Source organism: Symphalangus syndactylus, chromosome 24 (assembly GCF_028878055.3).
Source record: "Symphalangus syndactylus isolate Jambi chromosome 24, NHGRI_mSymSyn1-v2.1_pri, whole genome shotgun sequence".
Lineage (NCBI taxonomy): Eukaryota > Metazoa > Chordata > Mammalia > Primates > Hylobatidae > Symphalangus > Symphalangus syndactylus.
The window spans coordinates 39,195,338-39,222,598 of NC_072446.2; the positions used below are offsets into that span (position 1 = coordinate 39,195,338).

At 50.5% G+C, this 27,261-nt stretch overlaps 1 protein-coding gene across 1 annotated transcript; it reads right to left on the minus strand.

The window, feature by feature from the left end:
• Positions 1-630: 630 nt before the first annotated feature.
• BPIFB1 (BPI fold containing family B member 1) lies at positions 631-27,129 on the minus strand. Its single transcript, XM_055265821.2, has 16 exons — positions 27,089-27,129; positions 24,132-24,287; positions 21,420-21,561; positions 20,288-20,395; positions 19,173-19,322; positions 18,291-18,372; positions 12,579-12,642; positions 10,383-10,468; positions 8,946-9,125; positions 7,946-7,999; positions 7,286-7,444; positions 6,338-6,405; positions 5,487-5,532; positions 4,305-4,368; positions 3,386-3,462; positions 631-794 (listed from the first exon to the last, which is right to left on the minus strand). The coding sequence occupies exons 2-16, from the start codon at positions 24,244-24,246 to the stop codon at positions 735-737; spliced, it is 1,455 nt and encodes a 484-aa protein (XP_055121796.2). The 5' UTR covers positions 24,247-24,287; positions 27,089-27,129; the 3' UTR covers positions 631-734.
• Positions 27,130-27,261: the final 132 nt, after the last annotated feature.

A 27,261-nucleotide genomic window follows, 5' to 3' on the forward strand; every position in this document is an offset into this window, starting at 1 on the left:
AAGACAAGGCAGTCATGCACTGTCTGAGCAGGATGGTGCTTTGGTGATAAGGCTGAACACTCCAGAGGCCAGGCGACAGCAGTAATGACTTCACCGATAGATGACATTATCTGAGTACCTACCATGTACCTGGAACTGTTCTCTCATTTACTCCTCACCAAAGCCCTCCAAGGCAGAGACACTGACTATCCCCATTTTACGGAGAAGGAAACTGAGACCCACAGAGGGGAAACTACATCCCAGAGTCAAAGAAGCATTAAGAGGCCAGGGCAGAGCTCCAAGCCTAGTTCATCTGCCCCCAGATCCACATTGTTCAGAGAGTCCTCTGTCCACCACACTGCCAAGATAAACAAAATATATGTCCCCCACCCTAAAAGCCATCCCACCAAAGATGGTCTAGGCTGAAATGAAGGCAGGTGGGAAGAGCTGGCTTTCTGATTCCTGAAGCCCAGGGAGGTGGTCAAGACTGTGGACATCATCCACATGTGGCCTGATGTGGTCCAGACATCACCCAGATTGGCTCAGATGTGCCTGAACGTGACCCAGGTGTGGCTCAGCCATCCAGTCCCCAAGCCTGCCAGGGGCAAAATGGCTCCTGTGCGGGGACAAAGAGACTCCAGACTGCAGGCATCACAGGCAAGTATTTATTGATTGCAGAGAGGGATGGTCTATAGAGCTCACACCCACACTCCCAGCTGGGACCCAGCCTTCCCTGATGGCTGCCATCCAAGTCTTCACTGGGAGACAGGAGAGGTGGGTTTCCTCAAGGAGGCTGGAGTAAGCACAAGGGCATCCTGGAATTGGGGGGAAAAGTCAGAAAACAGGTTTCTTTAACCTTTTGCCTTGTGGTTTATGCTGGTTTTGTCCTCCATAAGGTGACTGCTGGCATTGGGGGACCATGACCCTGAACCCACAAATACAGAATTCTTGGAAGGGTCAGGGGTGGAGGGTCTGTGTGTGAACATTAATGCCACACCGGGTCCTAATGTCATCTCCATTTTGCAGATGGGGACACTGAGACTTGAAGATGGCAAAAGCCCCTTTCCAAAGTCAGTAGGTGGCAGAAGTGGGATTTGCACTCAGCACCCGCCTTGATCACTCTCTGCTTTTGGCCCCTCCTTTGCACGAGCTAATGACAGTAAGGTGTCCATCTCAGTTAGCAGGCATTTACTAAACACCTACTGTGTGTAGCCACTGATCACAACGGAGAACAAAGCAGACAGAAACCCCTGCCTTCTTAGAGTTTTGGCTCCACTCCAGAGGGGGAGAGATGCCCCAGAGCCTGGCACACACTGACTGTGGGCTGTTCTTCTTAAGGGTAGTATTTGGGAGTGAGGGCGAACTGCCATAGATCCTCTCCCCAGCAGATGCCACGGAGAGTCATTTGCTCACCAAGCATTTATTGAACACCTACTGTGTGCCAGGCCATGCTGAGCACCGGGGACAGAGGCATGGACAAGATGGACATGATCCTGGCCTTGAGCTGAGACCATCTGGCCAAGTGGTGAGTGTGTGTGTGTATGTGTATGTGCATGTGTAGTGTGTTTATGTGTGTATATGCGTATGTGTGCGTCTATGTGTATGTGTGTGTATGTGTGTGGTGTGTGTGTATATGTGTATGTGTGTGTAGTGTGTATGTGTGTGGTGTATTATGTGTGTGTATATGTGTGTGTGTAGTGTGTATGTGTATGTGTGTGGTGTGTATGTGTGTAGTGTATGTGTGTGTGTATGTGTATAGGTGTATAAGGGTGTGTGTGTGTAAGTGTATGTGTGTGTGTATGTATGTGTATAGGTGTATAAAGGTGTGCGTATGTGTATGTGTGTGTGTATGTGTATAGGTGTATAAAGGTGTGCGTGTGTGTATGTGTGTGTGTGTGCGCGTGCATCTCAGGCCTATGAGGTACCTGCCCTGGATGCTGCCTCAGATCCTGGGCCTCCTTCCTCATCTTTCCTGGAACACCAACAATCCCTGCCTCAGGGCCTTTGCACTTGACATTTGATATGGTTTGGATCTGTGTCCCTGCCCAAATCTCATGTAGAACTGTGGCACCCGATGTTGGAGGTGGGGCCTAAGCTGATTGGATCATGGGGCTGGTTTCTTTTGAATGGTTTAGTGCCATCCCCTTGGTGCTGTTCTCGTGATGGTGAGTGTGTTCTCGTGAGATCTGGTTGTTTAAAAGTGTGTAGTGCCTCCCACCCCTTGTTCCTGCTTGGGCCATGTGATGTGCAAGCTTCCCCTTCGCCTTCTGCCATGATTGGAAACTTCCTGAGGCCTCCCCAGAAGCCGAGCAGATGCCAGCATCATGTTTCCTATACAGCCTGCAGAACTGTGAGCCAATTAAACCTTTTCTCTATGAATTACCCAGTCTCAGGTATTTATTTTCTTTCTTTCTTTCTCTCTCCTTCCTTCCTTCCTTCCTTCCTTCCTTCCTTCCTTCCTTCCTTCCTTCCTTCCTTCCTTCCTTCCTGCTTTCTTTCTTTCTTGATGGAGTTTTGCTCTTATTGCCCAGGCTGCAGTGCAATGGCGTCATCTCACCTCACTGCAACCTCCACCTCCTGGGTTCAAGCAATTCTCCTGCCTCAGCCTCCCGAGTACCTGGGATTACAGGTGCCCGCCATCATGCCCAGCTAATTTTTGTATTTTTAGTAGAGACTGGGTTTTGCCATGTTGGCCAGGCTGGTCTCAAACTCTTGACCTCAGGCGATCTGCCCACCTTGGCCTCCCAAAGTGCTGGGATTATAGGCACAAGCCACTGAGCTCAGTCTCAGGTATTTCTTTGTAGTAGTACGAGAATGGCCTAAGACCCTGTCCCTCTGACAGGACACTTCTTCCAGCTACCCACAGGGCTCACCCCTCACCTCCTCAGGCATTGGCTCAAATGTTACCTCCTCAGAGAGGCCCTCCCTGACCACCCCGTCTGAAACAGCACCCCCTTCCCTGACATCACTCTCTCCTCCTGAACCTGCTTTTTCTTCTCAGCCTTCCTCCACTCAGCCTGATGTTATATCTTTAGGGCTTGTGTATCTGCCTCTTCTGCTAGAAGGTAGGCTTGAAAAAGATGAGAGTGTTAAATTTGTTCATTTCAGTGGCCTCAAGCACTCAGAGGCATGCCTTGCGTATAGAAGACACTTGAAAAATATTTACTGAATTACTGAATGAATAAATTAATGACAAGGGGGTGGAAAAAGTATACTGATCCCAGGCTAGGAGGGTCCCATCCTCAGCACAGCCAACCTTCTCACTTGCAGATGAGGAGGTGAGGCCCTGAGAGGGGAAGGGACTTGCCCAGGGTCACCTGTAGGCTGGGGTTGGAGTGCAGGCCCCACCTCCCAGCCAGGGCTGTGCCCTCCCTGGGGCAGGATGTTTAGGGCCACACCCACTCACCTTGGTCAGTGAGGACTCAGCTGCCTCGAATCCCAAGGCCTTCACCATTGACACTGGGACCCCAGATCTTAATTTGCCTGAAATAACAAACATGGTCAGAAACTGATGGGCCTGGGGTGAGACTGGGCAGCCAGAGGCAGGCTCAGGGTTCCTGAAGGGGAGCCCCGGCCTGGCAGGCCTGATCAGACAGCCCCCTCTGCCTCTGCTCGCCTGTTCTCTGGCCCCAGCATCGACCCAGCCTCATCTACCCTCCCTTTGCCTCTGGCACTGGCTTCTGGCCCCACACAAAATGCGGTCCTCACATTCTCTTATGCTCTTGCTCAAGAACAATTAGGGGCTCCCATTATCCCCAGTGGAGGTTTCTGTACTTTGAGATTTTCCAGTCTAATAAAATAAAGAAATTAAAAAGGTGGAACTGTATAGGTTACAAACTCTTCCCACCCCTCATTCAATCTGGGGCTGAATTAGAGTGTTGGGCACTGACTGTGCCAGGCACCTCCTGATTTGTGCCTCTGAAGAAGGTACTTGTACGTCCCCATTTTACAGATGGAGAAACTGAGGCTCAGAAGGATCGTGCAGCTTGACCAAGGCCAGGCACTAGCAAGAGGGGGAACAGGGTCTGCTGAGGTGCATCCAGTTGTCTCTTACACCTCTCTCATTGCTCTCATTGTCTGCTTACACCTTTGTCTCCTTCCAGCCCTGCAAGCTGGCCCACTGCTTGGTTCATCTTTACAAGCCCAGCCTCCGGCACTAGCAAAGGAATTGGGCTGAGAAGGTTCTTGGGAGGAGGCAGATTTTGAAGTAGGCTCTGAGGGATGGCTGGGAGATGAATGAAAGGGGCCCCATTCATGGAGATGAGGGCGGGGAAGCAAAGCCAAGCCCTGCGGAGAGAGGGGGGATAGATGGCAGAGGTACCCACCATTCTCGTTTGGCAGCAGGACGGAGAGGATGATCTCAGTGATGATGTTTTTCAGAACATCAGGCTGTGAGAGAGAGAAGGGGCACTGTCACCGTGGCTGAGCCTCTGAAGTTCCCCCCTATCCCACCGTCATTCCACGTGGGCGTGGCTCCTCCCCATGGGCGAGGGTGGCTGGTGGGGATGTAGGAATTCCAGGTCCCCTGCTGATCAGAGCTGTGGGGGCTCCCAGGGACCAGATGGGCTGGGTTGGGGCACGAACTCAGCCGTCCCTGGGGCCTGGTAGATGGGGGGATTGGGGGGCATTGGAGGATGCCCCATCCTCAGGGGCCCCACCACTCTGTTGCCTCCGAATTTGCCCTGAGGGAATTTTGCCCTGCATTGCCTGAACTTCTGACTTCTGGAGGGAAGCCAGAAGTCCTGATTTGCATGTGGAACTCTCCCTGTTTTAAAATATTAGTCGCTGGGTGCGGTGGCTCACATCTGTAATCCCAGCACTTTGGGAGGCCGAGGCGGGCAGATCATGAGGTCAGGAGATCGAGACCATCCTGGCTAACACGGTGAAACCCTGTCTCTACTAAAAATACAAAAAATTAGCCAGGCGTGGTGGTGCACGCCTGTAGCCCCAGCTACTCGGGAGGCTGAGGCAGGAGAATTGCTTGAACCCGGGAGGTGGAGGTTGCAGTGAGCCGAGACTGCACCACTGCACTCCAGCCTGGGCGACAGAGTGATACTCCATCTCAAAAAAAAAAAAAAAAGTCAAAAATAGTGAAAAACAAATCACAAAAACCAGAGAAAACACGCCAGACTGAGGTATTGGGGTTTGGCCTGAACCCCAGCAGGAAGGGGCTGTTTAGGGGACTGAGGCGCGTCTACGTGCGCAGAATGAGATTGTGAGTCAAGGGCACTTGTGTTCTAATTCAGGATCAAAACTTCACTGAAACAAAGTGTGTGTCTGTGAGTGTATTTGTGTGTGCGTGTGTGTGTTCTCAGCTGTGTCTGACACACAGTGGGTTCTCTGTAAACACTCGAGCCGGGAAGTTGGACTTTGGTGGAGACCGGCCAGCCCACCGTGGTGCTTCTGTGGGCACCTTGTTTGAAGCAAATCCTGGGCAATGTCTCTTTTGAGAGGGGACCATTCCAGGCCATCCCCTGTGCCCTCAGGCACCACCTGTTAACACTTACTTGGAACCAGCCAATCCCGGAGTTCATCAGCTTGATCCGATCAGAGCTGCAATGGAAGATGCCTGTGAGAGCAGCCCCTGGAGTCCCACTCACTCGCCATCCACTCATTCAACAGCGATTTATTGAGCACCTATTATGTGCCAGGCACAGTTCAGGCTCTAGTGAACCACATAAAGTCCTTGCATTCTAATGACAGGGGTGGAGTGGGGCGCATAGAGGGGACACAGAAAACAAATAGCAGTCCAATGACCAGAAAAATCAACCTCAGGAGTCAGGGCTGTGGTGGACAAGGAGGCCCAAGTCCCTTCAAAGGGCGCCCCAATTCCTGGCTCGACAGTTTGTTGCTATGTAGGATTGTGGGCACAGGGCAGCCAGATAGTCTGATTTGATATGTTCACAACTTGTTTATATTAAACAGCCCAGCCCTGTGTGGACTGATCAAAACAGCCCTGGGCCTGACTTTTCCCCAGAGGCTCCCCTGGCAGCCCCTGCACTCACTCTGGGGCCACAGGAAAGTGGTGGGGAGGGAGAACAGGTGGGCTGCAGGAGGCAGCTGGAGCCCTGCACTTCTGCGCCAGGTGACTGTCCCTGCCACGGCCTGGGAGGTGCCCAGAGTGGGCTGCCCGCGGCCAGGATTTGCCTGTGCTGTGGCTGCTGCAAAGCCTGCTTCATTTTCCTCCCCATTCCCTCACATGCAGTCCTTGTCAGCAGGAGCATCCGGGAAGGACCTCCCTGCCCGCCCCGGAGCCGCCTTCACCTGACAGCCACACAGTCGGTGTTAAAGAAACCCATGGTCACCGGGTGGGACTCATTTCCATCAGCAGAATCTTCACGATGATTTGTGTGTTTACCTGATGTTATTCAAGTTGAGTATAAGTTGGTCACCTTTGGTGTAAAACTGAGCTTCCGAGCTGGCTTCCTGCAACAAGAGAAGCCCAGGCCCCATTGCTCTTAAGAGGATCTGAGTGTGGAGTTAGGGGTTATGCAGGGAGGCTCTGGGGTCTGAATCTCAGTTCCTCACTCTGTGACCTTGGCAGAGGGTTTGACCTCTCTGGGCCTCACTTTCCTCATCTGTTAAATGAGATAGTACTTGTATCCACTCTCCATTTAACAGATGACAATCTAGGCTTGCTGTGGGGAATGATAATGATGATGACGATGACGAAAGCAGCCACTATTCATAGAGCCCTCACTTCCTTACCCTAGTGTGTAGGTGGCCCAGCTCAGGAAGTTTTCATAATCCGTTTTTCTGGACACACTGATTGGCTCAAGAATGGGCAACTGACTCAGGCTCATTCAGTGCGAGTCAGCCCTGAGATGTCTGCTGGAACTATTGGAAAGATAGGTTCTTCCTGCTATGATTGCCAAGCTGATAGGATATGAGCCTAATGCAGCCTGGGGCACTTCCATGAGGGAATAGCTTGCCTGAGGATGAAGGCAGCACAGAGGAAAACAAGGCTGCTAGGTGGGAGACAGGAGAATGAAGAGGATATTGTTTGAGCACCTGGGTCCAGCTATTCCCGAAGCCAATAGCATCTAGACTTTTTAGTTATAGGAGCTAATACAATTCCTTTTGTGCATATGAGTTGAGTTTCTGTCCAGAGATTCCTGACTAATAAAGTCACAGGATTAGAATTGGACCCACAAAGCTCCTGGCTCTTGGTTCAGAGCTCCCTGTCCCCGGTCCCTGCTAAGTGATGAGAGTGGTGGAAACGTTTAACAAAGCAAGAGGGCGAACAGGAAAAGTAGACAGAAGGGTCCCCCTGGTTGCTGCCAATATCGCAGACAACTGAACTCACGATGCCCAGAGTGAACAAAGGGCGGAGGGCTTCACTGGAGGGAAATACTTCCAGCACGATCAGTTGGGCCACCTTGGCACGGCCTTGGTCTATAAAAAACTCGGGAGTGTCCTGAGTTAGGATCTTCACGATCTGGGTAGACCTCAGCTCATCTGCAGCCTGGAAGGAGATCAGACCCACATGTGGCCTCTCAAGTGCCCACCACGGCCCACAGGCCCTGTGTGGCCTGGCCCCTGCCTGCCTTCCTGGGCTCCCTGCTCCCGCTCGTGCTCCAGCCACCCTGTCCTTCTTGCAGATCCTTGAATGTTGTGTTGTTCTCCCTACCTGGCAGCCTTTGGTCTCCTGTTCCCTCTGTCTGGAATACCCTTCCCTTCAGGGAGGCCTCCCTGACCTCCCAGACTATATCAGGGGCCCAGAGTGTTCTCATGGCCCCTAGAACCTGTCCTGTGTTACTGCACCTGTAATGGAAATACTATCCATGTGATGATTTGCTTCAGGTCAAACTGGCCTGCTAGACTGAAATCTCTGTGCGGACAGGGATGCGGTTTGAGTGTCCCAGTGCTGGAATGAAACGCTAGTCCCACCAGATTCTCCTCCCCAGAGGCCTGTGTCCAGACCACAGCAAACACCCCTCAAGCTGCGGATGGCAAACGGACCAACCTTTTCATTGATCAGCCTGATGCTTGACTTCAGCCGATGGGCAATCTCAGGAAGCTGAGGGTGAGAGGAACCAGAGAAGGTCAATTGGAGGGCACGGAGAGGCACATCTCCTGCACCCCACTGCTGAGAGGAAGGTTTCCCAGGACCCCAGAAAAGCTGAGTGGGCCCAGTGACCCAAGCCATGTGTCTGTCATTGGTGGAAAAACAGCCCCTAGGTCAGCTTCTATGGGGCATGGGGTCCTGCTGGCCTGGACTTTTACTGTGGGCTGGTGATGGTTGTGGGTCTGGGGGCAGCTTCCTGACCTCAGAGGACATAGAGAGGTGATTTCATTCTTACTGCAATCATGAATGTGCTAGTTGGTGACCACTCTCTATTTTCTCACCATCCCAGTCCCCCGAGAGCTTGGTTATTGGTTGTCTGTCAGCTGCCCTGAAGTCCTGCCATCCTCCCATAACGTTGGACCAACGCTTTCCCCCTCTGGACCTCAATTTCCCCATCAGTCACCCGGGAGGAGGTGGCACAACATAGTTGACTGGTGGTGGTTATTGGCTGTGCCCTGTTAATAAGGATTCCAAGGTCGTGTCAGCATCCAGACTCAGTAGGAAGGAGAGCCCTGATCGATTAGTGATGTCTGCCATGAGTGTCATAGTGGTGAGCAGTGGCACAGTCGCCATCCCTGGACTACTCACTATCTGAGATGTATTTATCACCCCTGGACTACTGCATATCTAAGATGCCTTTTGATTTCACAAGACTGTTATTTGGTACAGGAAACATTTGCATAAGATTCCAGAGGGCAGAACCATGACTGGGGCTGGATGTTACAGGGAGGATTTTAGGTTTAGAGCTATGTCAGAGGCAGGGTCTATTAGGGGAGGGAGTGAGATCTCCATTAAACTGAGCCTGATGGAGGATTCCTGCTTAGGGGCACCCTGTGTTCAGGAAATTCCTATGATGCAGCCTGGGCGGCCTTATTCTCTGTCTTGTGCTGAGGTTTACCACAGAGTCCAACAGGACCATGAATTCTTCTGGAGGGAGCGTAGCAGCCACTGCAGCTTTCACCACGTCCTGACTCACGATGAGGCTGAACGGGATGTTGTCCAGGGTAGGCATTGTCAGCGAAGCTGCAGAGTTATTGAACCACTTGGTCACCTTTCCCTGTGAGTCCAACAACTTGGCCTGAGGAGACAGAGCAGGGAGTTGGCTAAGAATTTTAACTCTGCAGCTTACCCAATAACAATCCAGAAGGAAATGACACCATTCAGCCTGTTTCCTTTTTTTGCATTTGTTCCAGGAAACTTAGCCTGGAACTCAGGTGCCTGGCAACATCTACTCCATCTTTGCCCCTTGGATAATCTCTGACTTTTATTTTTTATACCAGATATCTTAGTTTTTTTTTTTTTTCCCATGCTTCAACTTCTCAGATACCTCAAACCCTTTGGATGGAGGGAAAATTAAAAACTACAACAAAATGGAAGAAACTATTTGATGCTGCAGTTTTCCAAAGGATCCATAGAAACTAGTCCAGGGGCCAGGCGTGGTGGCTCATGCTTGTAATCTTAGCATTTTGGGAGGCCGAAGTGGGAGGATCATTTGAGTCCAGGAGTTCGAGACCAGCCTGGGCAACATGGTGGAACCCCGTCTTTACAAAAAACACAAAAAATTAGCCAGGCATGGTGGCGAGTGCCTGCAGTCCCAGCTACTCAGGAGGTTGAGGTGAGAGGATTGCTTGAGCCCAGGAGGTCAGGGCTTCAGTGAGCTGTGATGGCACCACTGCACTCCAGCTTGGGTGACAGAGTGAGACTCAGTTTCAAAAAAACAAAACAAAACAAACTTAGTCTGGGATTCATGCTACCAGGATGGTCTGGCCCTTTGGGGCGTCCAGCCACAGCATGACTGTGCAGCTCCACACTGGACAGTTAGCTGACAGTTACTGGGCACTTCCTGTCTGCCAGGCATGATGTGATCTCATTTCATCCTCTCCTCAGTGGCCATTATTACTGACATTTTGCAGACAAGGAAACTGTGGCTCAGGGAGGTGAAGGAACTTGCCCAAAGTCACACAGCCAGGGAGTCATAGAGCTGGAAGAGAAACTTAGATCTGTGTTTATTGATCCTTGGCTTTTGTTTCAAGGTTGTCATAGGTTTGGGGATTGGCAGGGACTTGCCTGAGAGAAAGGCTGAGGGCCCAGTGTCCCCACTCGTGCCCCCCCATGTCACTCTGGGTGACAGAGTGAGACTCAGTCTCAAAAAAACAAAACAAAACAAACTTGCATGGGACGTATTCAGCCTGCAGTGATTTTTCTAGATCAGCCCGTGTGCCCTAATGGTGACCAGGATTTTCTCTCTTAATACAGGCCCATGCTATCTGACTCCTGGTGGTCAGAGAAGGGCAGCAATGTCCCCACTTCACCCTCAAGGTCCTGGGACACTCACCCCCAGGTAGAGCTGAATGGTGTCGCCCTTGATGGCAGGATACAGAAGGTCAAACTCCAGACGGTCAAGGCTGAGGGAAATGGGCACTGCTCAGGGACAAGAAGAAAGTTCTGTGAGGGTGGAGGGCAGTATTGGAGGGGGAAGTTGGGGGCTGCTTCCCGGTGGAGCTGTACTGTTGCATGGGAGGCAGGTAGGGAGGAGCGGGTAATAATGATGTTGATAATAACGATGCAAACAGTGATGACAGTGACATTTATCGAGCATCCACTAAGTGCCAGGCCTCTGCATGTCAGCTGGTTCATCTGCATGATAATCTTAGGAAGTAGGTCTTATTATTACCCCCTTTTACAGGTGGGGAAACCAAGGCTGAGGAAAGGGAGATGACCTGTTCAAAGCCGTACTATGAGAGCATGTGAACCCAGTCGGTTTTATGCCAAAGTCCCGGTTTGGAACGGAACTGAACTATTGTTTGTAACACTCCACCGCCCCTACTAGACTGAAAGCCGCGTCCCCCACGCAGGAGGTTCTGGGTCTGGACACCCTGTAAGCACCTGGATCTCAAGGAAGCTTAGGCTGGAAGCCAGAGGCCTGGTAACATCTACTCCGAAATCCAAACTGGCTCCTCTGCTCCCCCAAAGATCTCGTGTTCGCGTCTGAATTCCCCACTTGGCCGCCAGGTGGCGGTGGCGTGTCACCTGCCCCGGTGCATGGCCGAGGATGGGGAGCGCTGGAGGGCCAGGGACCGGCCGCCTACCGCTCCAGGGAGACCTCCAGGCCCATCCTCGGGGCAGCGGAGGAGCCAGCTGGCCTTCGGTTTGAGCCCCAGTGACCTTGGCTGGTCTCTTCTTGCCTCTGAATTTGTTTCCTTGTCTTAAAATGAGGGTATAGTGCCCGCCAGGGCAGCACATGTACTAAAATCGGAAGGACATAGAGAAGATGAGCATGACTCCTGTAAAAATTATTTTAAAAAAAGAAAAAAGGAAAGAAACGGAGGTAGAATAGTAATTCCTGCTTCATGTATAGAACTGGCACCTAGTAATGGCTCAATCCGAATGACACCTGCTCGGAACTCGAGTCTTCCTCTAACACCAACTGCCTCTGTGAACTTGGACAGTGACTTAATTGCTCGGAGCCTGTTTCATCACAATGAAGGGGGGTCATGACTGCTATCTCATGGAGTTGTCTGAGGAGTCAGTGAGATGTGCCTACAGAACACCCAGCGGGAGGGCGTGGCCCGTGGCAGATGCCCTGTGGTGCTCAGTGCATGCTGCTCTCCCTTCTCCTCTCTGGTCGCCCTTGGAATCAGCCTCTTCTGATCCCAAACAGCAGTTGGTAGACTTTTCTTCTTCCCTGCCAGTTTCCACTTTAGGGGCCTGAGCAAGGCAGAGTTCTAATGTGGGGGCAGGAGCCTGTGCCCTCCCATATCTGCTATGCTGGGGGAGGGAGAAATGACTTCCTTCCATCTTTGCCCTTCGAATCATCTCTGATTTTTATTTTTTAAACCAGATATCTCAGTTTTTAACCCATGCTTTAACTTCTCAGATACCTCAAACCCTTTGGATGGAGGGAAAATTTAAAACTGCAACGAGATGGATAGAACTATTTGATGCTGCAGTTTTCCAAAGTATCCGTAAAAACTAGTCCAGGGGCTGCGTGTGATGGCTCATGCTTGTAGTCTTAGCATCTTCTGTCTGTCCACCCATCCATTCATCCATCCATCCATCCATCCATCCATCCATCCATCCATCCATTTAGCATGCATTTGTAAGTGCTTCTCTGTGCCAAGAGGAACACTTGCTATGTACCCAGAACTTTCCTGTAGACTTTTATTCCTCACTAACAATCCTATGATGTAGGGATGGTTAAGCCCCATTTAATGGATGAGGAAACCAACGGTGAGGAGGTAAAGTAGCTTTCCCAAAGTCATGGAGCAAGTCAGGGGCAGAGCTGGGATTTGAACTTGGGGCATCTGCTGACCTGACAACTGCACAAATAGTAAGAGCTCATGAAGTCCTAGTCGTGGCGAATTTCTGTCTGCGCATCTTGGGCAGGGATCAACTGGTGCTTGTCTCACCTGCTTCTGGGCCTGAGTTGCAGCTCAGGCCTGACTTGGGGAGGCCTTCCCTTGGTGGAGTCAGGGCCTGGAGGCCAGCTCCATAGTAAAGGAAAAAGTGGAAGAGAGAGCAGAGCACATACCCTTCACCAGCTGCAGGAGGTCTGCATACACGCCATTGAAGGAAGCCTCGATCACGGGACACAGCTGCAATAGCATAAGCAAGGGGCTCCATCAGGGAAGGGCCAGAATGCAGCCCCACAGGAACCTGTGCCCAGCCCACCTGGCCTGAGTCCTGCTGCTGTGCCCATGGCCAGCCAGTTTCCATCCATGGGTTGAGGATTCATTCGTGTGTTCACCCCAGCCTGCAGGGCCACCTGGGACCTTTTGCAGTGGTTTGTTCCTTGCCCTGTGCCCAGGGTGTGCTTGGCCTGCCAACAGCCCTCCCTCTCTGACTCCCTGTCTTGCTCACAGGTGTCTATGTTTTCCATGAGAGTGAAATGGAGGCGGGTCGCAATGGCTCATGCCTGTAATCCCAGCACTTTGGGAGGCCAAGGTGGGTGGATCGCCTGAGGCCAGGAGTTTGAGACCAGCCTGGCCAACATGGTGAAACCTCATCTCTACTAAAGATACAAAAAGCCAGGCATGGTGGTGCACTCCTGTAATCCCAGCTACTTGGTTGGCTGAAGCACAAGAATTGCTTGAACCTGGGAGGTGGAGGTTGCAGTGAGCTGGAATTGTGCCACTGCACTCCAGCCTGGGTGACAGAGCAAGACTCTACTTTAAAAGAAAAAAAAAAGAGTTAAATGGAGAATTTGTTTATTCATACAGCAAGTTGCTACTGAGTTCTTTCCACATGTCAGACTCTGGAACAGAGGCCAGCAAGGCAGACCCGACCAGACTCCTGGGCAATCTCTTTGTGCCCTTTGTGGCTTTCTAGCCCAACACATCCCTTTGCTCACCAGGCACTTGTCTTCCTAAAATTGCCAGCAGTCCTCAACAGGGGGCGATTTTGTCCCCAAGGAGACATTTGGAAATTTCTAGAGACATTTTTAGTTGTCACAACTTGGAAGGGATGAGGGTGTTACTGGCCTCGAGTGGGTAGAGGCCAGGGATGCAGCTAAACATCCTACTGTGCATAGGACAGCCCCCAGACAAAGAATTATCCAGCCCAAAATGTCAGTACCGCCAAGGTTGAGAAACTCTGACCTAACCTAACGCTCACCTGAGCTGTTCTGCTTTGGGAGAAGGTCAAACATTTGACTCACTTTTCAGGGCAGTGCTCCAAGATTATTGACATTTTTGTCTTGTTGACCACCCCTTAATACTCTTGAGGAATGACAATGCATTTGAGAAATGTTAACTCCTATGAATAACCATTCCCTGCTCCTGGCTGCATTGCCAATCTAGAGCCCAGAGAGGATGGAAGACTCTCGGCTCAGAGACTCCCAGCAGGCACTGCTAGAGGAGCCTGTTTCTCACTAGAAGAGTGTCCCGGGGAACCTCTGCATTTTATCCCACAATTCCCCATCCTTCATTTCTATCAGCAGGTCTCGATCCTGGCTACACAGTAGAGTCCTCTGGGATACTAGGACCCACCCAGACCAGTTACTTCTGAATCTGGGGTAGGGCCTAGCCATTAGTATTTTTTAAAGGCTTCTGAGGTTCTGATGGCTCTGATGTGCAACGAGGGTTGAGACCCATGGATTTACACTGAAAAAGATTTCAACATTTTCCCTCCCTCCCTCCCTCCCTCCCTTCCTTCCTTCTTTCCTTCCTTCCTTCCTTCCTTCTTTTTCCTTCCTTCCTTCCCTTCCCCTTCCTTCCTTCCTTCCTTCTTTCCTTCCTTCCTTCCTTCCCTCTCTCTCTTTTTCCTTCCTTCCCTTCCCCTTCCTTCCTTCCTTCCTTCCTTCCTTCCTTCCTTCCTTCCTTCCTTCCTTCCCTCTCTCTTTTTCCTTCCTTCCCTTCCCCCTCTCTCTTTTTCCTTCCTTCCCTTCCCCCTCTCTCTTTTTCCTTCCTTCCCTTCCCCCTTTCTCTTTTTCCTTCCTTCCCTTCCCCTTCCTTCCTTCTTTCCTTCCTTCCTTCCTTCCCTCTTTCTCTTTTTCCCTCCTTCCTTCCCTTCCCCTTCCTTCCTTCTCTCTCTTTCTCTCTCTCTCCTTCCTTCCTTCTTTTCTTTTCTTTTCTTTTTTTCTTTCTTTTTTCTTTCTCTTTCTTCTTTCGAGTCTTACTCTGTCACCCAGGCTGGAGTGCAGTGGTGCAATCTCGGCTCACTGCAACCTCCACCTCCCAGGTTCCAGCGATTCTCCTGCCTCATCCTCTCTGATTCTCCTGCCTCATCCTCCCGAGTAACTGGGATTACAGGCACCCACCACCATGTCCGGCTACTTTTTGTATTTTTAGTAGAGATGGGGTTTCACCATGTTGGCCAGGGTGGTCTCGAGCTCCTGATCTCAGGGGATCCTCCTGCCTCGGCCTCCCAAAGTGCTGGGATTACAGCAGTGAGCCACCACGACCAGCCTAGCCAGATTTTTTTCATGCATCTTATGGAATACTCATGATTATATAAAGCAAGTCATTCCATCATCTCCATTTTATTTATTTATTTATTTTTAATTTTTTTTTTGAGATAGAGTTTCTTTCTGTCACCCAGGCTGGAGTGCAGTGGTGTTATCTCAACTCACTGCAACCTCCGCCTCTTGGGTTCAAGTGATTCTTCTGCCTCAGCCTCCCAAGTAGTTAGGATTACAGGCACATGCCACCGTGCCCAGCTAATTTTTGTATTTTTAGTAGAGATGGGGTTTCGTCACGTTGGCTAGGCTGGTCTCGAACTCCTGACCTCAGTTGATCCACTGGCCTTGGCCTCCCAAAGTGCTGGGATTACAGATGTGGGCCACTGTGCCTGGCCTCAACATTTTCTAAATGAGCTCCTACCAGACGCTCATCTCTTAAACGTGCTGTGCCTTTTTCCTTCATGCCAAATAAAATATTTCTATGACCATCATATCAAATCAGTGAATGTAGTGGATTCGCTGATGATAAATGGGATGCCGGCTTTCTCATATTGTTCTTTCTACTTAGCTTTTCACCATTAAAGACAGATACTATGCAAGGAGCATTGTATAATTCCAAGTTTTTGTCATCTTTTCTACTGGAAAATATATTTTTAACTATTAAAGTGTGATGCCAGATAAAATATGATTTTGCTGGAGGATGGGAAGAAAATCTACAGCTGGGTCCTACTTTATGAAATTCTCACCTTGAAACAGATAAATAAAATTATTCAAAGAAACAAAATTTTCTTTCTTACATAAGAAAATTCCAATTTTATGAAATTTTTGACTTTTGGATTCCCTTTAAAAAACTCCCTGGATACGTACCCTTGCTAACAGTTCAGAGTCTCAACATTCTACCTATAAGAAGCCATTTTCTTGAACTTTGATATCACATAATTCATTATATTCATTGTTCATTATATTCATTATATCACACAATTCATTAATTCATTATATTCGTTCCCTCCCTTCTTATCTCTTATCTCTCTGTCTCTCCCCATTCTCTTCCAAAAAAGTACTGGAGAAAGGTAGCTTGAATTGGGCTGAATCAATATTGCTTCTGAAATTAACCTTTTAAGATCTTATTTGAGCTTTATTTAGTTTTTGATTATTCACTTATTTTTCCCTGGCCTCTTTAATATGTAGATATTTTGACTATTAAAATAATGGATCTTCCTTTGACTATACATGCTACTCTTAAGCTTTACTAGTGCAGAAGCAGAAGTTGAAAATCATAACTCCAGCTTAATAGAGAAACAAACGTAATTGTATATTGTACAGTTGATGTATATTTCACAAAATGGAGATTAAATGTTTTACTGTATTTTTCTTGAAGGTAAGGACATGGAAGCCAATTTGGAGAAGAATAAAAATCTCCATTGTTTTAAAGTACTCTTAATAAAATCACATTGTTTATCTAAAACACTGTGTTATTTATTTAGTTAGTTTTTGAGACAGAGTCTTGCTGTGTTGCCCAGGCTGGAGTGCAGTGGCACAATTGTGACTCACTGCAGCCTCAACCTCCTAGGTTCAAGCGATCCTCCTGCCTCAGCCACCCAAGTAGTTGGGACCATAGGGACACACCATCATGCCCAGCTACTGTAATTTTTAATTTTTTTGTAGAGATGGGGTTTCTCTATGTTTTCCAGGCAAGTCTCAAGCTCCTGGGCTCAAGTGATCCCCCTGCCTCGACCTGCCAAAGTGCTGAGATTACAGGCATGAGCCACTGGCCCTGGCCTAAAATACTGTTTTAAATATTGCTACTGTCATTTTAAAGTACTCTTAATAAAATCACATTATTTTAAAAAGGAGTTCCTGGAATATTTTCGTAAATTATTAAATACAATGTGCCTATTTAATAATTACAAGTATTGTATAATGACTTTGAAACATAGATCTGATTTAAAGGCTGACACCAAGAGCAGCCTCTTAAAAATACTAGTGCATGTGGATGGAGGTGGGAAGGCAATCTGCAAAAGATCAAAGCGCTCTTGGATGAAAGTAAAAGGATTATGGATTTTTTTTCCCCCAATTTTTTCATTTATTACATCATATTTTCAAAGAAAAAAGTCACCAGGCACAGTGGCTCATGCCTATAATCCCAGCACTTTGGGAGGCTGAGGCAGGCCGATCATCTGAGGTCGTGAGTTTGAGACCAGCCTGGCTAACATGGCAAAAACCTTGTCTCTACTAAAAATATAAAAATTAGCCATGCCTGATGGTTCTCGTCTGTAATCCCAGCCACTTGGGAGGCTGAGGCATAAGAATTGCTTGAACCCGGGAGGCGGAGGTTGCAGTGAGCTGAGATTACGCCACTGCACTCCCGCCTGGGCGACAGAGCAAGACTCTGTCTCAAAACAAACAAACAAAAACAAAAATCAAAGAAAAAAGTCTCGTTACAAGAAATATTAGCTATTTGACAAGGTGTTTTGACCCTAGATCAGATGGCCCATTGTTACGAACACATTTTGGAATTTACAGTGGAAATCACTGATCAATGTGGATGAATTCAATTTACAAAGTTTTAGTATACCTGTGACAAATAGGGGCAACTAGAGTGAGAGTCACCTGTGTTTACTGACTCAGAAAAAAATCCAACAGGACCTGGTGGGTGGTGCAGCCCTGAATACCACAGCCAGATTGATGTGTGACAGTGCCGTGCTAGAGCCAGCTTGTACTAGCTTTTGAGAATCAATTGTTAAATTTCCACAAATTTCTGAGCTGGGTGCTAAGCCCAGACATTTTTACAAATTAAATATATAAACTTACAATTAGACAAATTACATTAAAGCAAATTTAATAAAAACTTAAAACACATTGCTTCCTAATTATTTTGCTGTATTTTCCTACTATCTATTACTCCTGAGGTCATGTTTATATATCTGTTTAGTGGAAATATACAATCATGTGCTATTGTACATCTTTTCCCAACTCTGTTCAGTGACATCACACTGGTCGCCTAAAATTGTCCCCGAAGGGAGTATTTCCACCAGGGAAATCCGCAAAAGCTACAAATCAGGGTTGCCTCCCCTTAACAACCCCTCCATTGTTAAAAATTTATCAGCACGTCACTGTTCAAGGGCTCCTGGCTGACTTTTAGCAGTCCCATGACCTTGACCTCAACTGTCTGCCTGGGTCAATGGCCCACCCCACTCCATGATTCTTTGCTATGCAGCCCCAGATAATTTTTTCAGCAAAGCCCACCCAAGGAGACTCCAGTCACTTAGCACCAGCTTGCAGTTCCACCCAAGCCCCACAGGGGGCGCAATGTCCACAGGCCAGAGAGACCCTGATTCCACTCACCTGGTTTTTCACTAGATTGGGCAGGGCTGGCACTAGGAGGTTCATGACCTGATTAGCTAAGATGTTCACCATGAAGGAGAGCCTTTCAGGGAAGAGAGCACAAGAGACATTAGAAAGGGTCAGAGATGATCACCCCCTCCTCTATTTTACAGAGGGGGAAGCTGAGTCTAGGCGAGGAAGGAACCTGCCCAAGGTCACAGGACGTGTTAGAGATGGGGCTGGGAGTAGCCCCTGAGCCAGATGTAGGCAGTGGCAAAGAGTTATCAGAAAGCAGCGGCTGGGTGTTGTCATTGGAACTTTATGCTGGGCATTGGGATGATGGGAGCTGGTATTTCTCCCGGTCCTCCTGCTAAGAAAGGAAGGGGGGGCGCCATGTTTTTTGACACCACCATGCGCGTGCACTGTTCTGAGTGCTTGAGGGCTGTTGTCTGATCAGTTTTCTCACTACTGCCTGGAAGGTGTCATTACCTGCACTTTACAGGTGAGGAAAGTGAGACACAGGGTGGCCACTTGGCCACCATCACCTGGAGAGCAAATGAAGAGAATGTGTTGGCCTGACTCAAAGCCTATGTTTTTGCCCCTCGCTCCACCTATGCCTGCCCTGGTGTTTGGAGGAGCTTCTAGGCCTCCCCCTTCAAAGATTTGCCCCACCTCCCGGTGTCATGCCTGAAACCCACCATTGTTGCTTCCGACCTTGATGTCCTGAACTTCCCTTGGCATCACAGATTCCCTGGAAGGAGCTCCAGATCAGGAATCAGGAGGGGATAAGTCGCTTTCTTTCTCTAGGCCTCAGCGTTCTCCATTTGGAAAATGGGGGAAGTCCACCGCCTGGCATTCCTTCCAGGCAGGATGGGAGCCCGGCTGGTGGCCAGCGACACTCACTTATTTAGCAGTTGGATGCGCAGGCTCCCATGGCTGGTGGCACAGTCACTGAGGACCAGGCGGGTGGGGTCACTTGCACTGGTGTTCATGTGGACGATGGCTTGGGCCTCGGTCTCCATGTGGAACTCCACGATGGTCTTGACCAGGGGCCTAGCGGGTGGAGGCACCTGACCATGTGAGCACCAGGCAAGCTCGGGCTGGAGCAACCCTGCCGTCCATCTCTTTCTTCCAGACCTTACCTCCTTCCTCAGTCTCCTTTGCTGGTTTCTCCTCATCTCCACCCAACTTCACCCCAGCATGTCCCAGGCTCAGTTTTCAGAGTCCTCTTTGGTGGAAACTTCTTTCATCTGCTGACAGCTTCCAAACTTGCCCCCAGCCCCCTACTCCGATATCTCATGGACTTCTCAAGTTTAGCACATGCAACACTGGACGGGCTCTTCCCCAGACCTGCTCCCCTCACGGCCTTGCCTGTCTTGGTTACTGACCTCCCCATCCTGCCAATGGTGCAGGCAGAACTCTTGGAGTCATCCTTGACTTCTCTCTCTTTCCCCCTGAATACACAAGCATATTCAGTTCCCCGGGATATCCTGGTGTCCCCTCCTACCTCCAAAACATATCCAGAATCCAATAAACTTCTCAGCACCTCCCTGCCCCAAACCCTGGTCTAAGCCATCATTATGTCCTCCTGAATTGTTGCAGTAGCTTTCCTGCAACATTTCCTGTCTCCACTCTTGCCCCCAGAAAGTCTTTTTTCCCCACAGCAGCCAGGAGTCTTTAAAAATGTTAAAGCACAGCATATGCCTCCTCTGCTCAGAATCCTCCCTGGCTCCCATCTTACTCAGCAAAAGCCAAGTCCTTATCTTCTCCCAAGAGGCCTTGCATGATCTGGCCTCGGCTGCCTGCTGGCCTCATCTCCCACCATGCCCCCTCTCTCTTTCCCCTGTCTTTGCCATTCTTTGAGCAAGGCCAGTACACTGCTGCCGCAGGGCCTCTGCACTTGCTCTTCTCACTGCTCGGAACTCTCTTTTCCAGACACCCGCATGGTGGGGGCGGGGGAGGGGGAACGAGCAGATGAGCTTATCAAGCCTACTGTACTTGTTGGAGGGGTCACTCACGTGTTGAATCCGGCCACCATGTCCAGGGGGATCTTGACTAGCAGCTCCTGGTCATTGGTCGAGGGCTTCACCTGCAGCTGGAGGATGTTAGCTGTGGTGACCTTCAGCCTGGATGGGGTTTAGAGAGATCAGAATCATGCCTCCCGCTCATTGTTCCCAAATCCACTCCCTGTCTATCTTTTCCATCTCCCTGGGGTGCCTAGGCAGCAGCGGGACCCTGGTCCTGCCCACTGACTCCTCTCCAGATGGTCTTGCCTCCATCCCTCCCCTCCACTCCTGCTCACAATGCTATCATGGTGCCTTCTCTTCTAGGTGGTGACTCCCAGCTCCTTGAGCTGACTGATAAGACCCTCTGTGACCTGACTCTGCTGATCCCTTACTCCTTGCCTTGAGGTTTGAGCTCTAGCCATTCTGACCGACTGTCACTTCTTTATGCCGTTGCCCAGGCTGATTCTTCTACCTGGATGCCATTTGCTTCTTGTCTCCTGGTGAGCATTGAGTCATCGGCTCCACTGTCACCTCCAGTGAGAAGCATCACCTCATCACTTCCCTGTGCCACCCCAGACAACCTTGCTCCGGGGTTGTGTTTTTGTTTGTTTGTTTGTCTGTTTGTTTGTTTTGTTTTTTTGAGACAGAGTCTCGCTCTTGTCGCCTGGGCTGGAGTGCAATGGCACCATCTCAGCTCACTGCAACTTCCACTTCCTAGGTTCAAGCGATTCTCCTGCCTCAGCCTCCTGAGTAGCTAGGATTACAGGCTTCTGCCACCATGCCCAGCTAATTTTTATATTTTTAGTAGAGATGGGGTTTTGCCATGTTGGCCAGGCTGGTCTTGAACTCCTAACCTCAGGTGACCTGCCCACCTTGGCCTCCCAAAGTGCTGGGATTACAGGCTTGAGCCACTGTCCCCAGCCTTGCTCTGGGGTTGTTGTATTAGGGTTCCTGCATCACTGTCTTATGGTTCTTGTTAACTATTCTGGGAGCTTCTTGACGGAGGGGCTTTGTTTGTGTCAGATCACTCTTTGTGATCTGACACAAGTTGATGCTTGCAGACTGGTTGACTGAGCATGCACAGTGTGTCCCGGGCAAAGGTGTGGGAAGGGGCTAGCTCCTGGTGTGGTCCTGCTCCACTCACCAGATGATGTGCTTCAGGACGGTGTTCACCAGGCTGCCCAGCACAGGGATGCCTCTGGCTGGCTCTTCCCTCATGGCACTGAGCAGCGGCAGCTGCTGCAGGATGCTGGTGGCGTTGTGGTCCTTCAGCTCCTGTGTGAGCTCTGGAGGCAGACCCCAGGGATTAGGGCCCAGGAGGAGGGGCAAGAAGGGAGGCTTGGTGGGGGCTCCAGGCTGGGGAGGGGTATCACTCGAGGCTCCCTGAGGTAAGGCGAGGGTGTGGCCATCTCTACTGTGGTGGAGGTCAGGACCAGCCTGCCAGTCCCCACTGTGTAGATGTAGCCTTGAGGACAGTAGCCCAGATGGGTCGTTTTCACGTCAGGAGTGAGGCTGGGACCATTCACAGCCCTGAGCATTGCCAGCCTCTGTGGGGAGTGTCGGCCACTGCACTCAGTACCTGGACCTGCACTCGTCCCCTGAGCCAGTTGCAAGCACTTCTAGGGCTAACAGGCAGGGAACCCTCAAAACTCTGGGGCTGTTTTGCTGCCAAAGCACACTTGTTAACAATTGTCTGGCATCCATATCCTATGGATGTGTTGTCCAAAAAGCCTCAGGTGCTGAGCAGAGGAAGGAGGAGCCAGGACAGAGACATAGGGGTCAGGAGCCCTGGGTTCTTGTCCCAGCTGGCTTTTTGTGAGCAGCTAGAGCCCATCTGGCTCATGTGCAGAGCAAGTCAGAAGTGCCGGAGAGCTGATGCCCCAGGAGCAGACTTCAGCCAGTGATTGGTGAGAGTTGGTGTATCAATACCCCAGCTCCCTCACCCCTCAGGCAGAATGGCTCAGATGTGTGTCCTCATTGTGTATCAGAGCTCCTGCGTTATAGCCTCTCAGCTGCAAATCCACCCACTTTGCCTGCTCTGTGGAAATGGAACTGGACCCAGTGAATATTTATTTTTTGCCATTTGGCACAGTGTTAAGCCCTTTCAGTGGAGACTCTGGAGGGGCATGGGGGAGGAAGGGGATTCCCTTCATGGCTCTGGTGTGCTCCTCTTGCCAGGTTCCTATGGTGTCACTGCCCAGTTGCTTTTGCTGAGTGAGTTCTGCAGGCATCCTGGCTAGCTTCTAGGCAGTTCCCCAGAGACAGCTTCCCTGTGAGTTAACAGCAGCCCCCTTCCTCCAGAGGCAGCTTCCCAGAGAATTTTATTGGCTCCCTGGCAGGTGGTTCTCCACCCACTAGCCTCAGATTGCCAACTGTGGACCAGCTCTGGCCTGGGACAAGCCAGCAAACTTCTCCACCACACAGTGGGCTTCAACCACACCCTCTACAATGAGGGCTGGGGAGGATTCTCTACCTCTGAGCTTGCTCTGTCCTTGGCTACCCCCTGTATCCCTAGGTTATCCTTTAGAGCTCTGTCTCTTTTCCCTCTTAGCCAATTCCTCATTCCTCCAATCCCCTGGTAATACTTCTTTACATTAAACTTACCTGTTGGGATTACTGTGTGGTTTCTCTCTCCTGAATGGCCCTAACAGATGCAGTTGCTAGGCAGGACTGAGCTCCAGTCGCCACAGTGGTAACTGGCTTGGACATGCACCCCTCATGGGATGCCTTCCCTTCCCTGCCTTGCCTCCCCACACTCCTGTAGGTGTTTCTGGGATCACCTTCAAAACCAATCACTTGTACACAACTCCTTATAGGAGAGCCTAAAGCATGGTTGTTCATCTCTAAGCTCCTTCTGGCTGAAATTCCACATGCTTGAGCTTCACAGTGTGGATCCAGGCCACCTCTGCCTCCCTCCAACCTCTCAGAGCTCTCTGCTTCCCGTCCTTACTTGGGAATCCATCCTCTGGCTACAGAGCCTGTTGGTCCCACAGGACCTGCCCCTGCCCTGCCCCTCTGGCCATGACCCAGGCCCCTAGTCCCCCTGAATGCAGAGGTCTGGTCCTCTAAGTGCTCAAGTGACCTCCAGAGCTGACAGGTGAGTCCCCTCTAAGGGGATGAGACTTTAGAGCAGTCGTTCTCCACTGAGATGATTTTGTCCCCTAAGAGACATTTGTCAATGTCGGGAGACCTTTTTGGTTGTCACAGTTGGGTTAGGGATGCTGTTAAACATCCTAAAGTGCCCAGGACAGTCCCCTCCCCGCCCCATAATAAATAGTTGTTTGGTCCAGAACATCAGAAGTGCTGAGGTTGAGAAGCATGGTCATAGCATTCATAAAGCTCTAGTCAATTCCAACGACCCAGTGAGGAAGGCCCTCTTATTTGTGTCCCGAGATGGAAGCTGAGGCTCAGGGACTGGCCCAGTGCCCCAGAGCTGGAAAGTGATACACTGTGCCTGGGACCCAGGCTGCCACACTTGCAGTCAAGGGTCTCTGCTCTGGGGAGGAGGAATACACTGAGTCTAACTAAGACGGGGTGCTCTGACGATGGGATTTCAGGTGAAGGCAATGGGAGAGGCAGCTGCATCACTGCATGCAGTGGCCGCATGCCCCTTCTGCAGGCTGTGGAAACTCAGGGTTTTTGGAATTGTGGAATTTAAGAAGGGGTTCTTGGAATCATGGACTCTTGAGATCACAGACTCTCCAGACCTTTACAGCCCCCCAACTCATGTTCACTCACGTTCTGGGATCTCAGCCATGCACATCCCACGTGATGAGGAACTCTCTCTCTCCTTTGGGAAGCTGCTCCACCTACCCCCTTGTCTGATGGCAGCCAGGTCCAGAGGGGCAAAACTTACTTTCTTTGATGACTTTTGGGCCGAGGATGAGAACTGCAGTGGGACTGAGGGTGGCTTGGATCAAGGTGGCTGCCAGCAAACCACAGAGAAGGGTGAAGGTCAACGGGCCGGCCATCTTCCCAGGTGTCAGAGAGCGGCAAGTGCAGGATGCCAGACCTGGGGTGAGCACAGAGGGCCCTGAGGCAGAGAGGCCAAGGGCAGGCCCATGATGCCTGGTGACCTGGGGCACGGTGTCCAGGACAGGCTGTTTAGTGCAGTGTTTAACTGCCTGGGCTAGCTGTGTAGCCTTAGGCAATCAACGTAACCTCTTTGTGCCTCAGTTTTCTTATCAGACAAATGGGGATAATGACCCCAGCTTCCCAGAGTTGAGGGATTAAATGAGTTAATATCTGGAAAGCATTTAGCACGTGTCTTTCACATGGTAAGCACTTGGAATGTATTAGCTATTTTCTTTTTTTTTTTTTTTGAGCCAGAGTCTCACTCTGTTGCCCAGGCTGGAGTGCAGTGGTGCCATCTCGGCTCACTGCAAGCTCTGCCTCCTGGGTTCACGCCATTCTCCTGCCTCAGCCTCCTGAGTAGTTGGGACTACAGACACCCACTACCGCACCAGGCTAATTTTTTTTTTTTTTTTGTATTTTTAGTAGAGACGGGGTTTCACCGTGTTAGCGAGGATGGTCTCGATCTCCTGATCTCGTGATCTGCCCACCTCGGCCTCCCAAAGTGCTGGGATTACAGGCGTGAGCCACTGTGCCCGGCCTGTATTAGCTATTTTCTTACAGAAAATCCAGCAACAATGCCCAGAACAAAGAACTTCTGCTTCCCGTGTCTCCCACCCCTCAGTCTTGACACTTAAAACCCTCTATGGTTCACCCTCTGCTGACCTCACCTCATGCTTTCTCTCCCCTTGTTCTAGCAAGTTCCAAGCAGTTGGAAGGTCTCAGAACATACTCTGTTCTCTCCTGTGTCCGTGCCTTTGCTCTTGCTCTTCCTTGCTTCCTGGAATGCTTTTCTCCTCCCATATCTCCCTGATGAACTCCTATTCATCCTTTAAAACCCTGCCAAGATTTTTCACTTTCCCTATAAAGCTTCCCCTGTCCTGCAGACAGGGAACCTGGACCACACTTGGAGAAATGTTGTCCTGGGGCCCAAGACATGAAGGTTGGAGGAAGGAAGGAAATGAGGAGCCAGGTAGGACTCAAAGTTGTGAAAAAGCTGTTTGCTTAATCTGCAATACTAAGGGGGCTGGAGAGGGACTGAATGGCTTCTTGGAGCCAGGAAAAGAAGGGCAGAGAGAGAGAGAGAGAGAGAGACAGAGAGAGAGAGAGAGATAGAGAGAGAGAGAAAGGGCCCTGTGGCTCATGCCAGGGAGAGGAGCTTGGGGGTATTCTGGCCCCTTGGCTGCTCTGTCCCCTCCCTCCACAGGGTTGTGGCATCATCACCCGTAATCCAGTCCCGAGCTCTCCAGCTCGCATCCTGGCTCTGCCTGCCAGCCCCCCATGGAAGCTCCTGCCCCTGTGGACTGTCCTGCTTGGAGAGAGGAGAGACGCTGCAGAGATCTGAGCCCCTCGCTTGGTTTAGCATGTGGGTTTCTTGTTGCCAAAGACAAATGTGGCATCCGGATGACATGTGTCTCCTGTGCCCTGGAGCAGTGTGAGCCCTTCTGAGACCCTTGCAATAATGATTCAGCCTCTGCCTCCCTGACCAAGCTGTGAGCTCTGGGAGGGAGGGCTGGGTCTGCCTGCTCCCTGCTGTGTCCCTGGCATCCTGTATAGTGTTTGGCCAAGAGCAGGTGCTTAATAAATGGCTGCTGAATAAATACATAGCCTCTGGAAGCCCCGAAAGAATTGGAAATCTGAGCCTGCTAAGCGGAAAAGGTTAGTGTTAGGAGGCCTGAGGGTGGAGGGGAAAATATTATTGGCTTGGCAGCTAGATGAACCCTAGCTGGAGGCCTGCCTCTACCACTTGCTCTGTGATCTTTGACAAGTGACTTACCCTTTCTGAGCCTCCATTTTCTCATCTATAACATGGGGAATAATTATAGTACTTATTTCACAGGCTTTTTGGGAAGATTAAATGAGACAATCTATTTGTGGCCTGGCATGCCAAGCGTTCAGTAGATGGTAGCTTCCATGATGATTATGACAGGTATTATTACTAATATTGGAGTCAGAAGAAGACACATTGCAGCCAAAGCCAGAAGACAGAGCTGAACCCCCGCATCTAGGCGCCCATGTGGCCCCACTCACTATTTTTCTTGCAAATACCTTGACTCTGTCTGTCCTGCATTATCGGTACACACTGCTCAGTCCTCTTTGGATCAGAGAAACCCAGGGACCCACGAGGATGGTAGCATCCCTGTTTCCCTCCTGTGGAAAAGACTCTCCTCCCCCAGATCCAGGCACCACACACGCCCGTGTCATATGGCACCTCCTCTCCCGGCTTTTGCTTCTGCTAGTTCCCCTTCGTGGAATATCTTTCTCTCCTCCTTTGCCCAATCACCTTCTACTCGGCTTTGCAACCAACACGTCACCTCTTCCAGGAACCCTTTTTTGACTGTCCTCCACTCCCATGTCCCTGGGTCTTCCTTGGGCACCACATTGTCCTACACTGGGAGTTCTTTGAGGGACAGAGTCTGCGTCTCATGCTTCTTTTGTCCCAGCACCACCGCAGCACAGCTGGGACAGAGCAACTGGTATGTGCAGAGTGGGTTTATGTCACTAGGGTGAGGTCAGGAAAACACTCAGCCAGCCCCATCCCTTCGTCATGCCCTTTGGTCCTCTGGGCGAGGGAGCTGGGCATCTCTCTACACCTGGCCCTGACCCTCAGTGGATCCTGACTCACCGAGGGCCCTTCCCTGAGGGCGAGCCTCCCCTGTGCTCCTGACCTGACCTCAACAGGTATCTGTGGCTCAGAACCTTCCTGGCAACCTTGGCTTTCAGCCCCTTCCCTACTTTTACCTGAGCACGCTGGAGTCCTCGGCCCGCTCCTCTCCTCTCCCGGGCAGTGGGTCTGGAAGTCCAACCTTATATCCTGCACACCCCAGCACAGTCTTTGTCTTTGGGCAGAGGCCTCAGACCAGGCCGAGGTCTCCAAGGTAAATATTTGTGGCTTCTGGTGAACCACAGCCCCG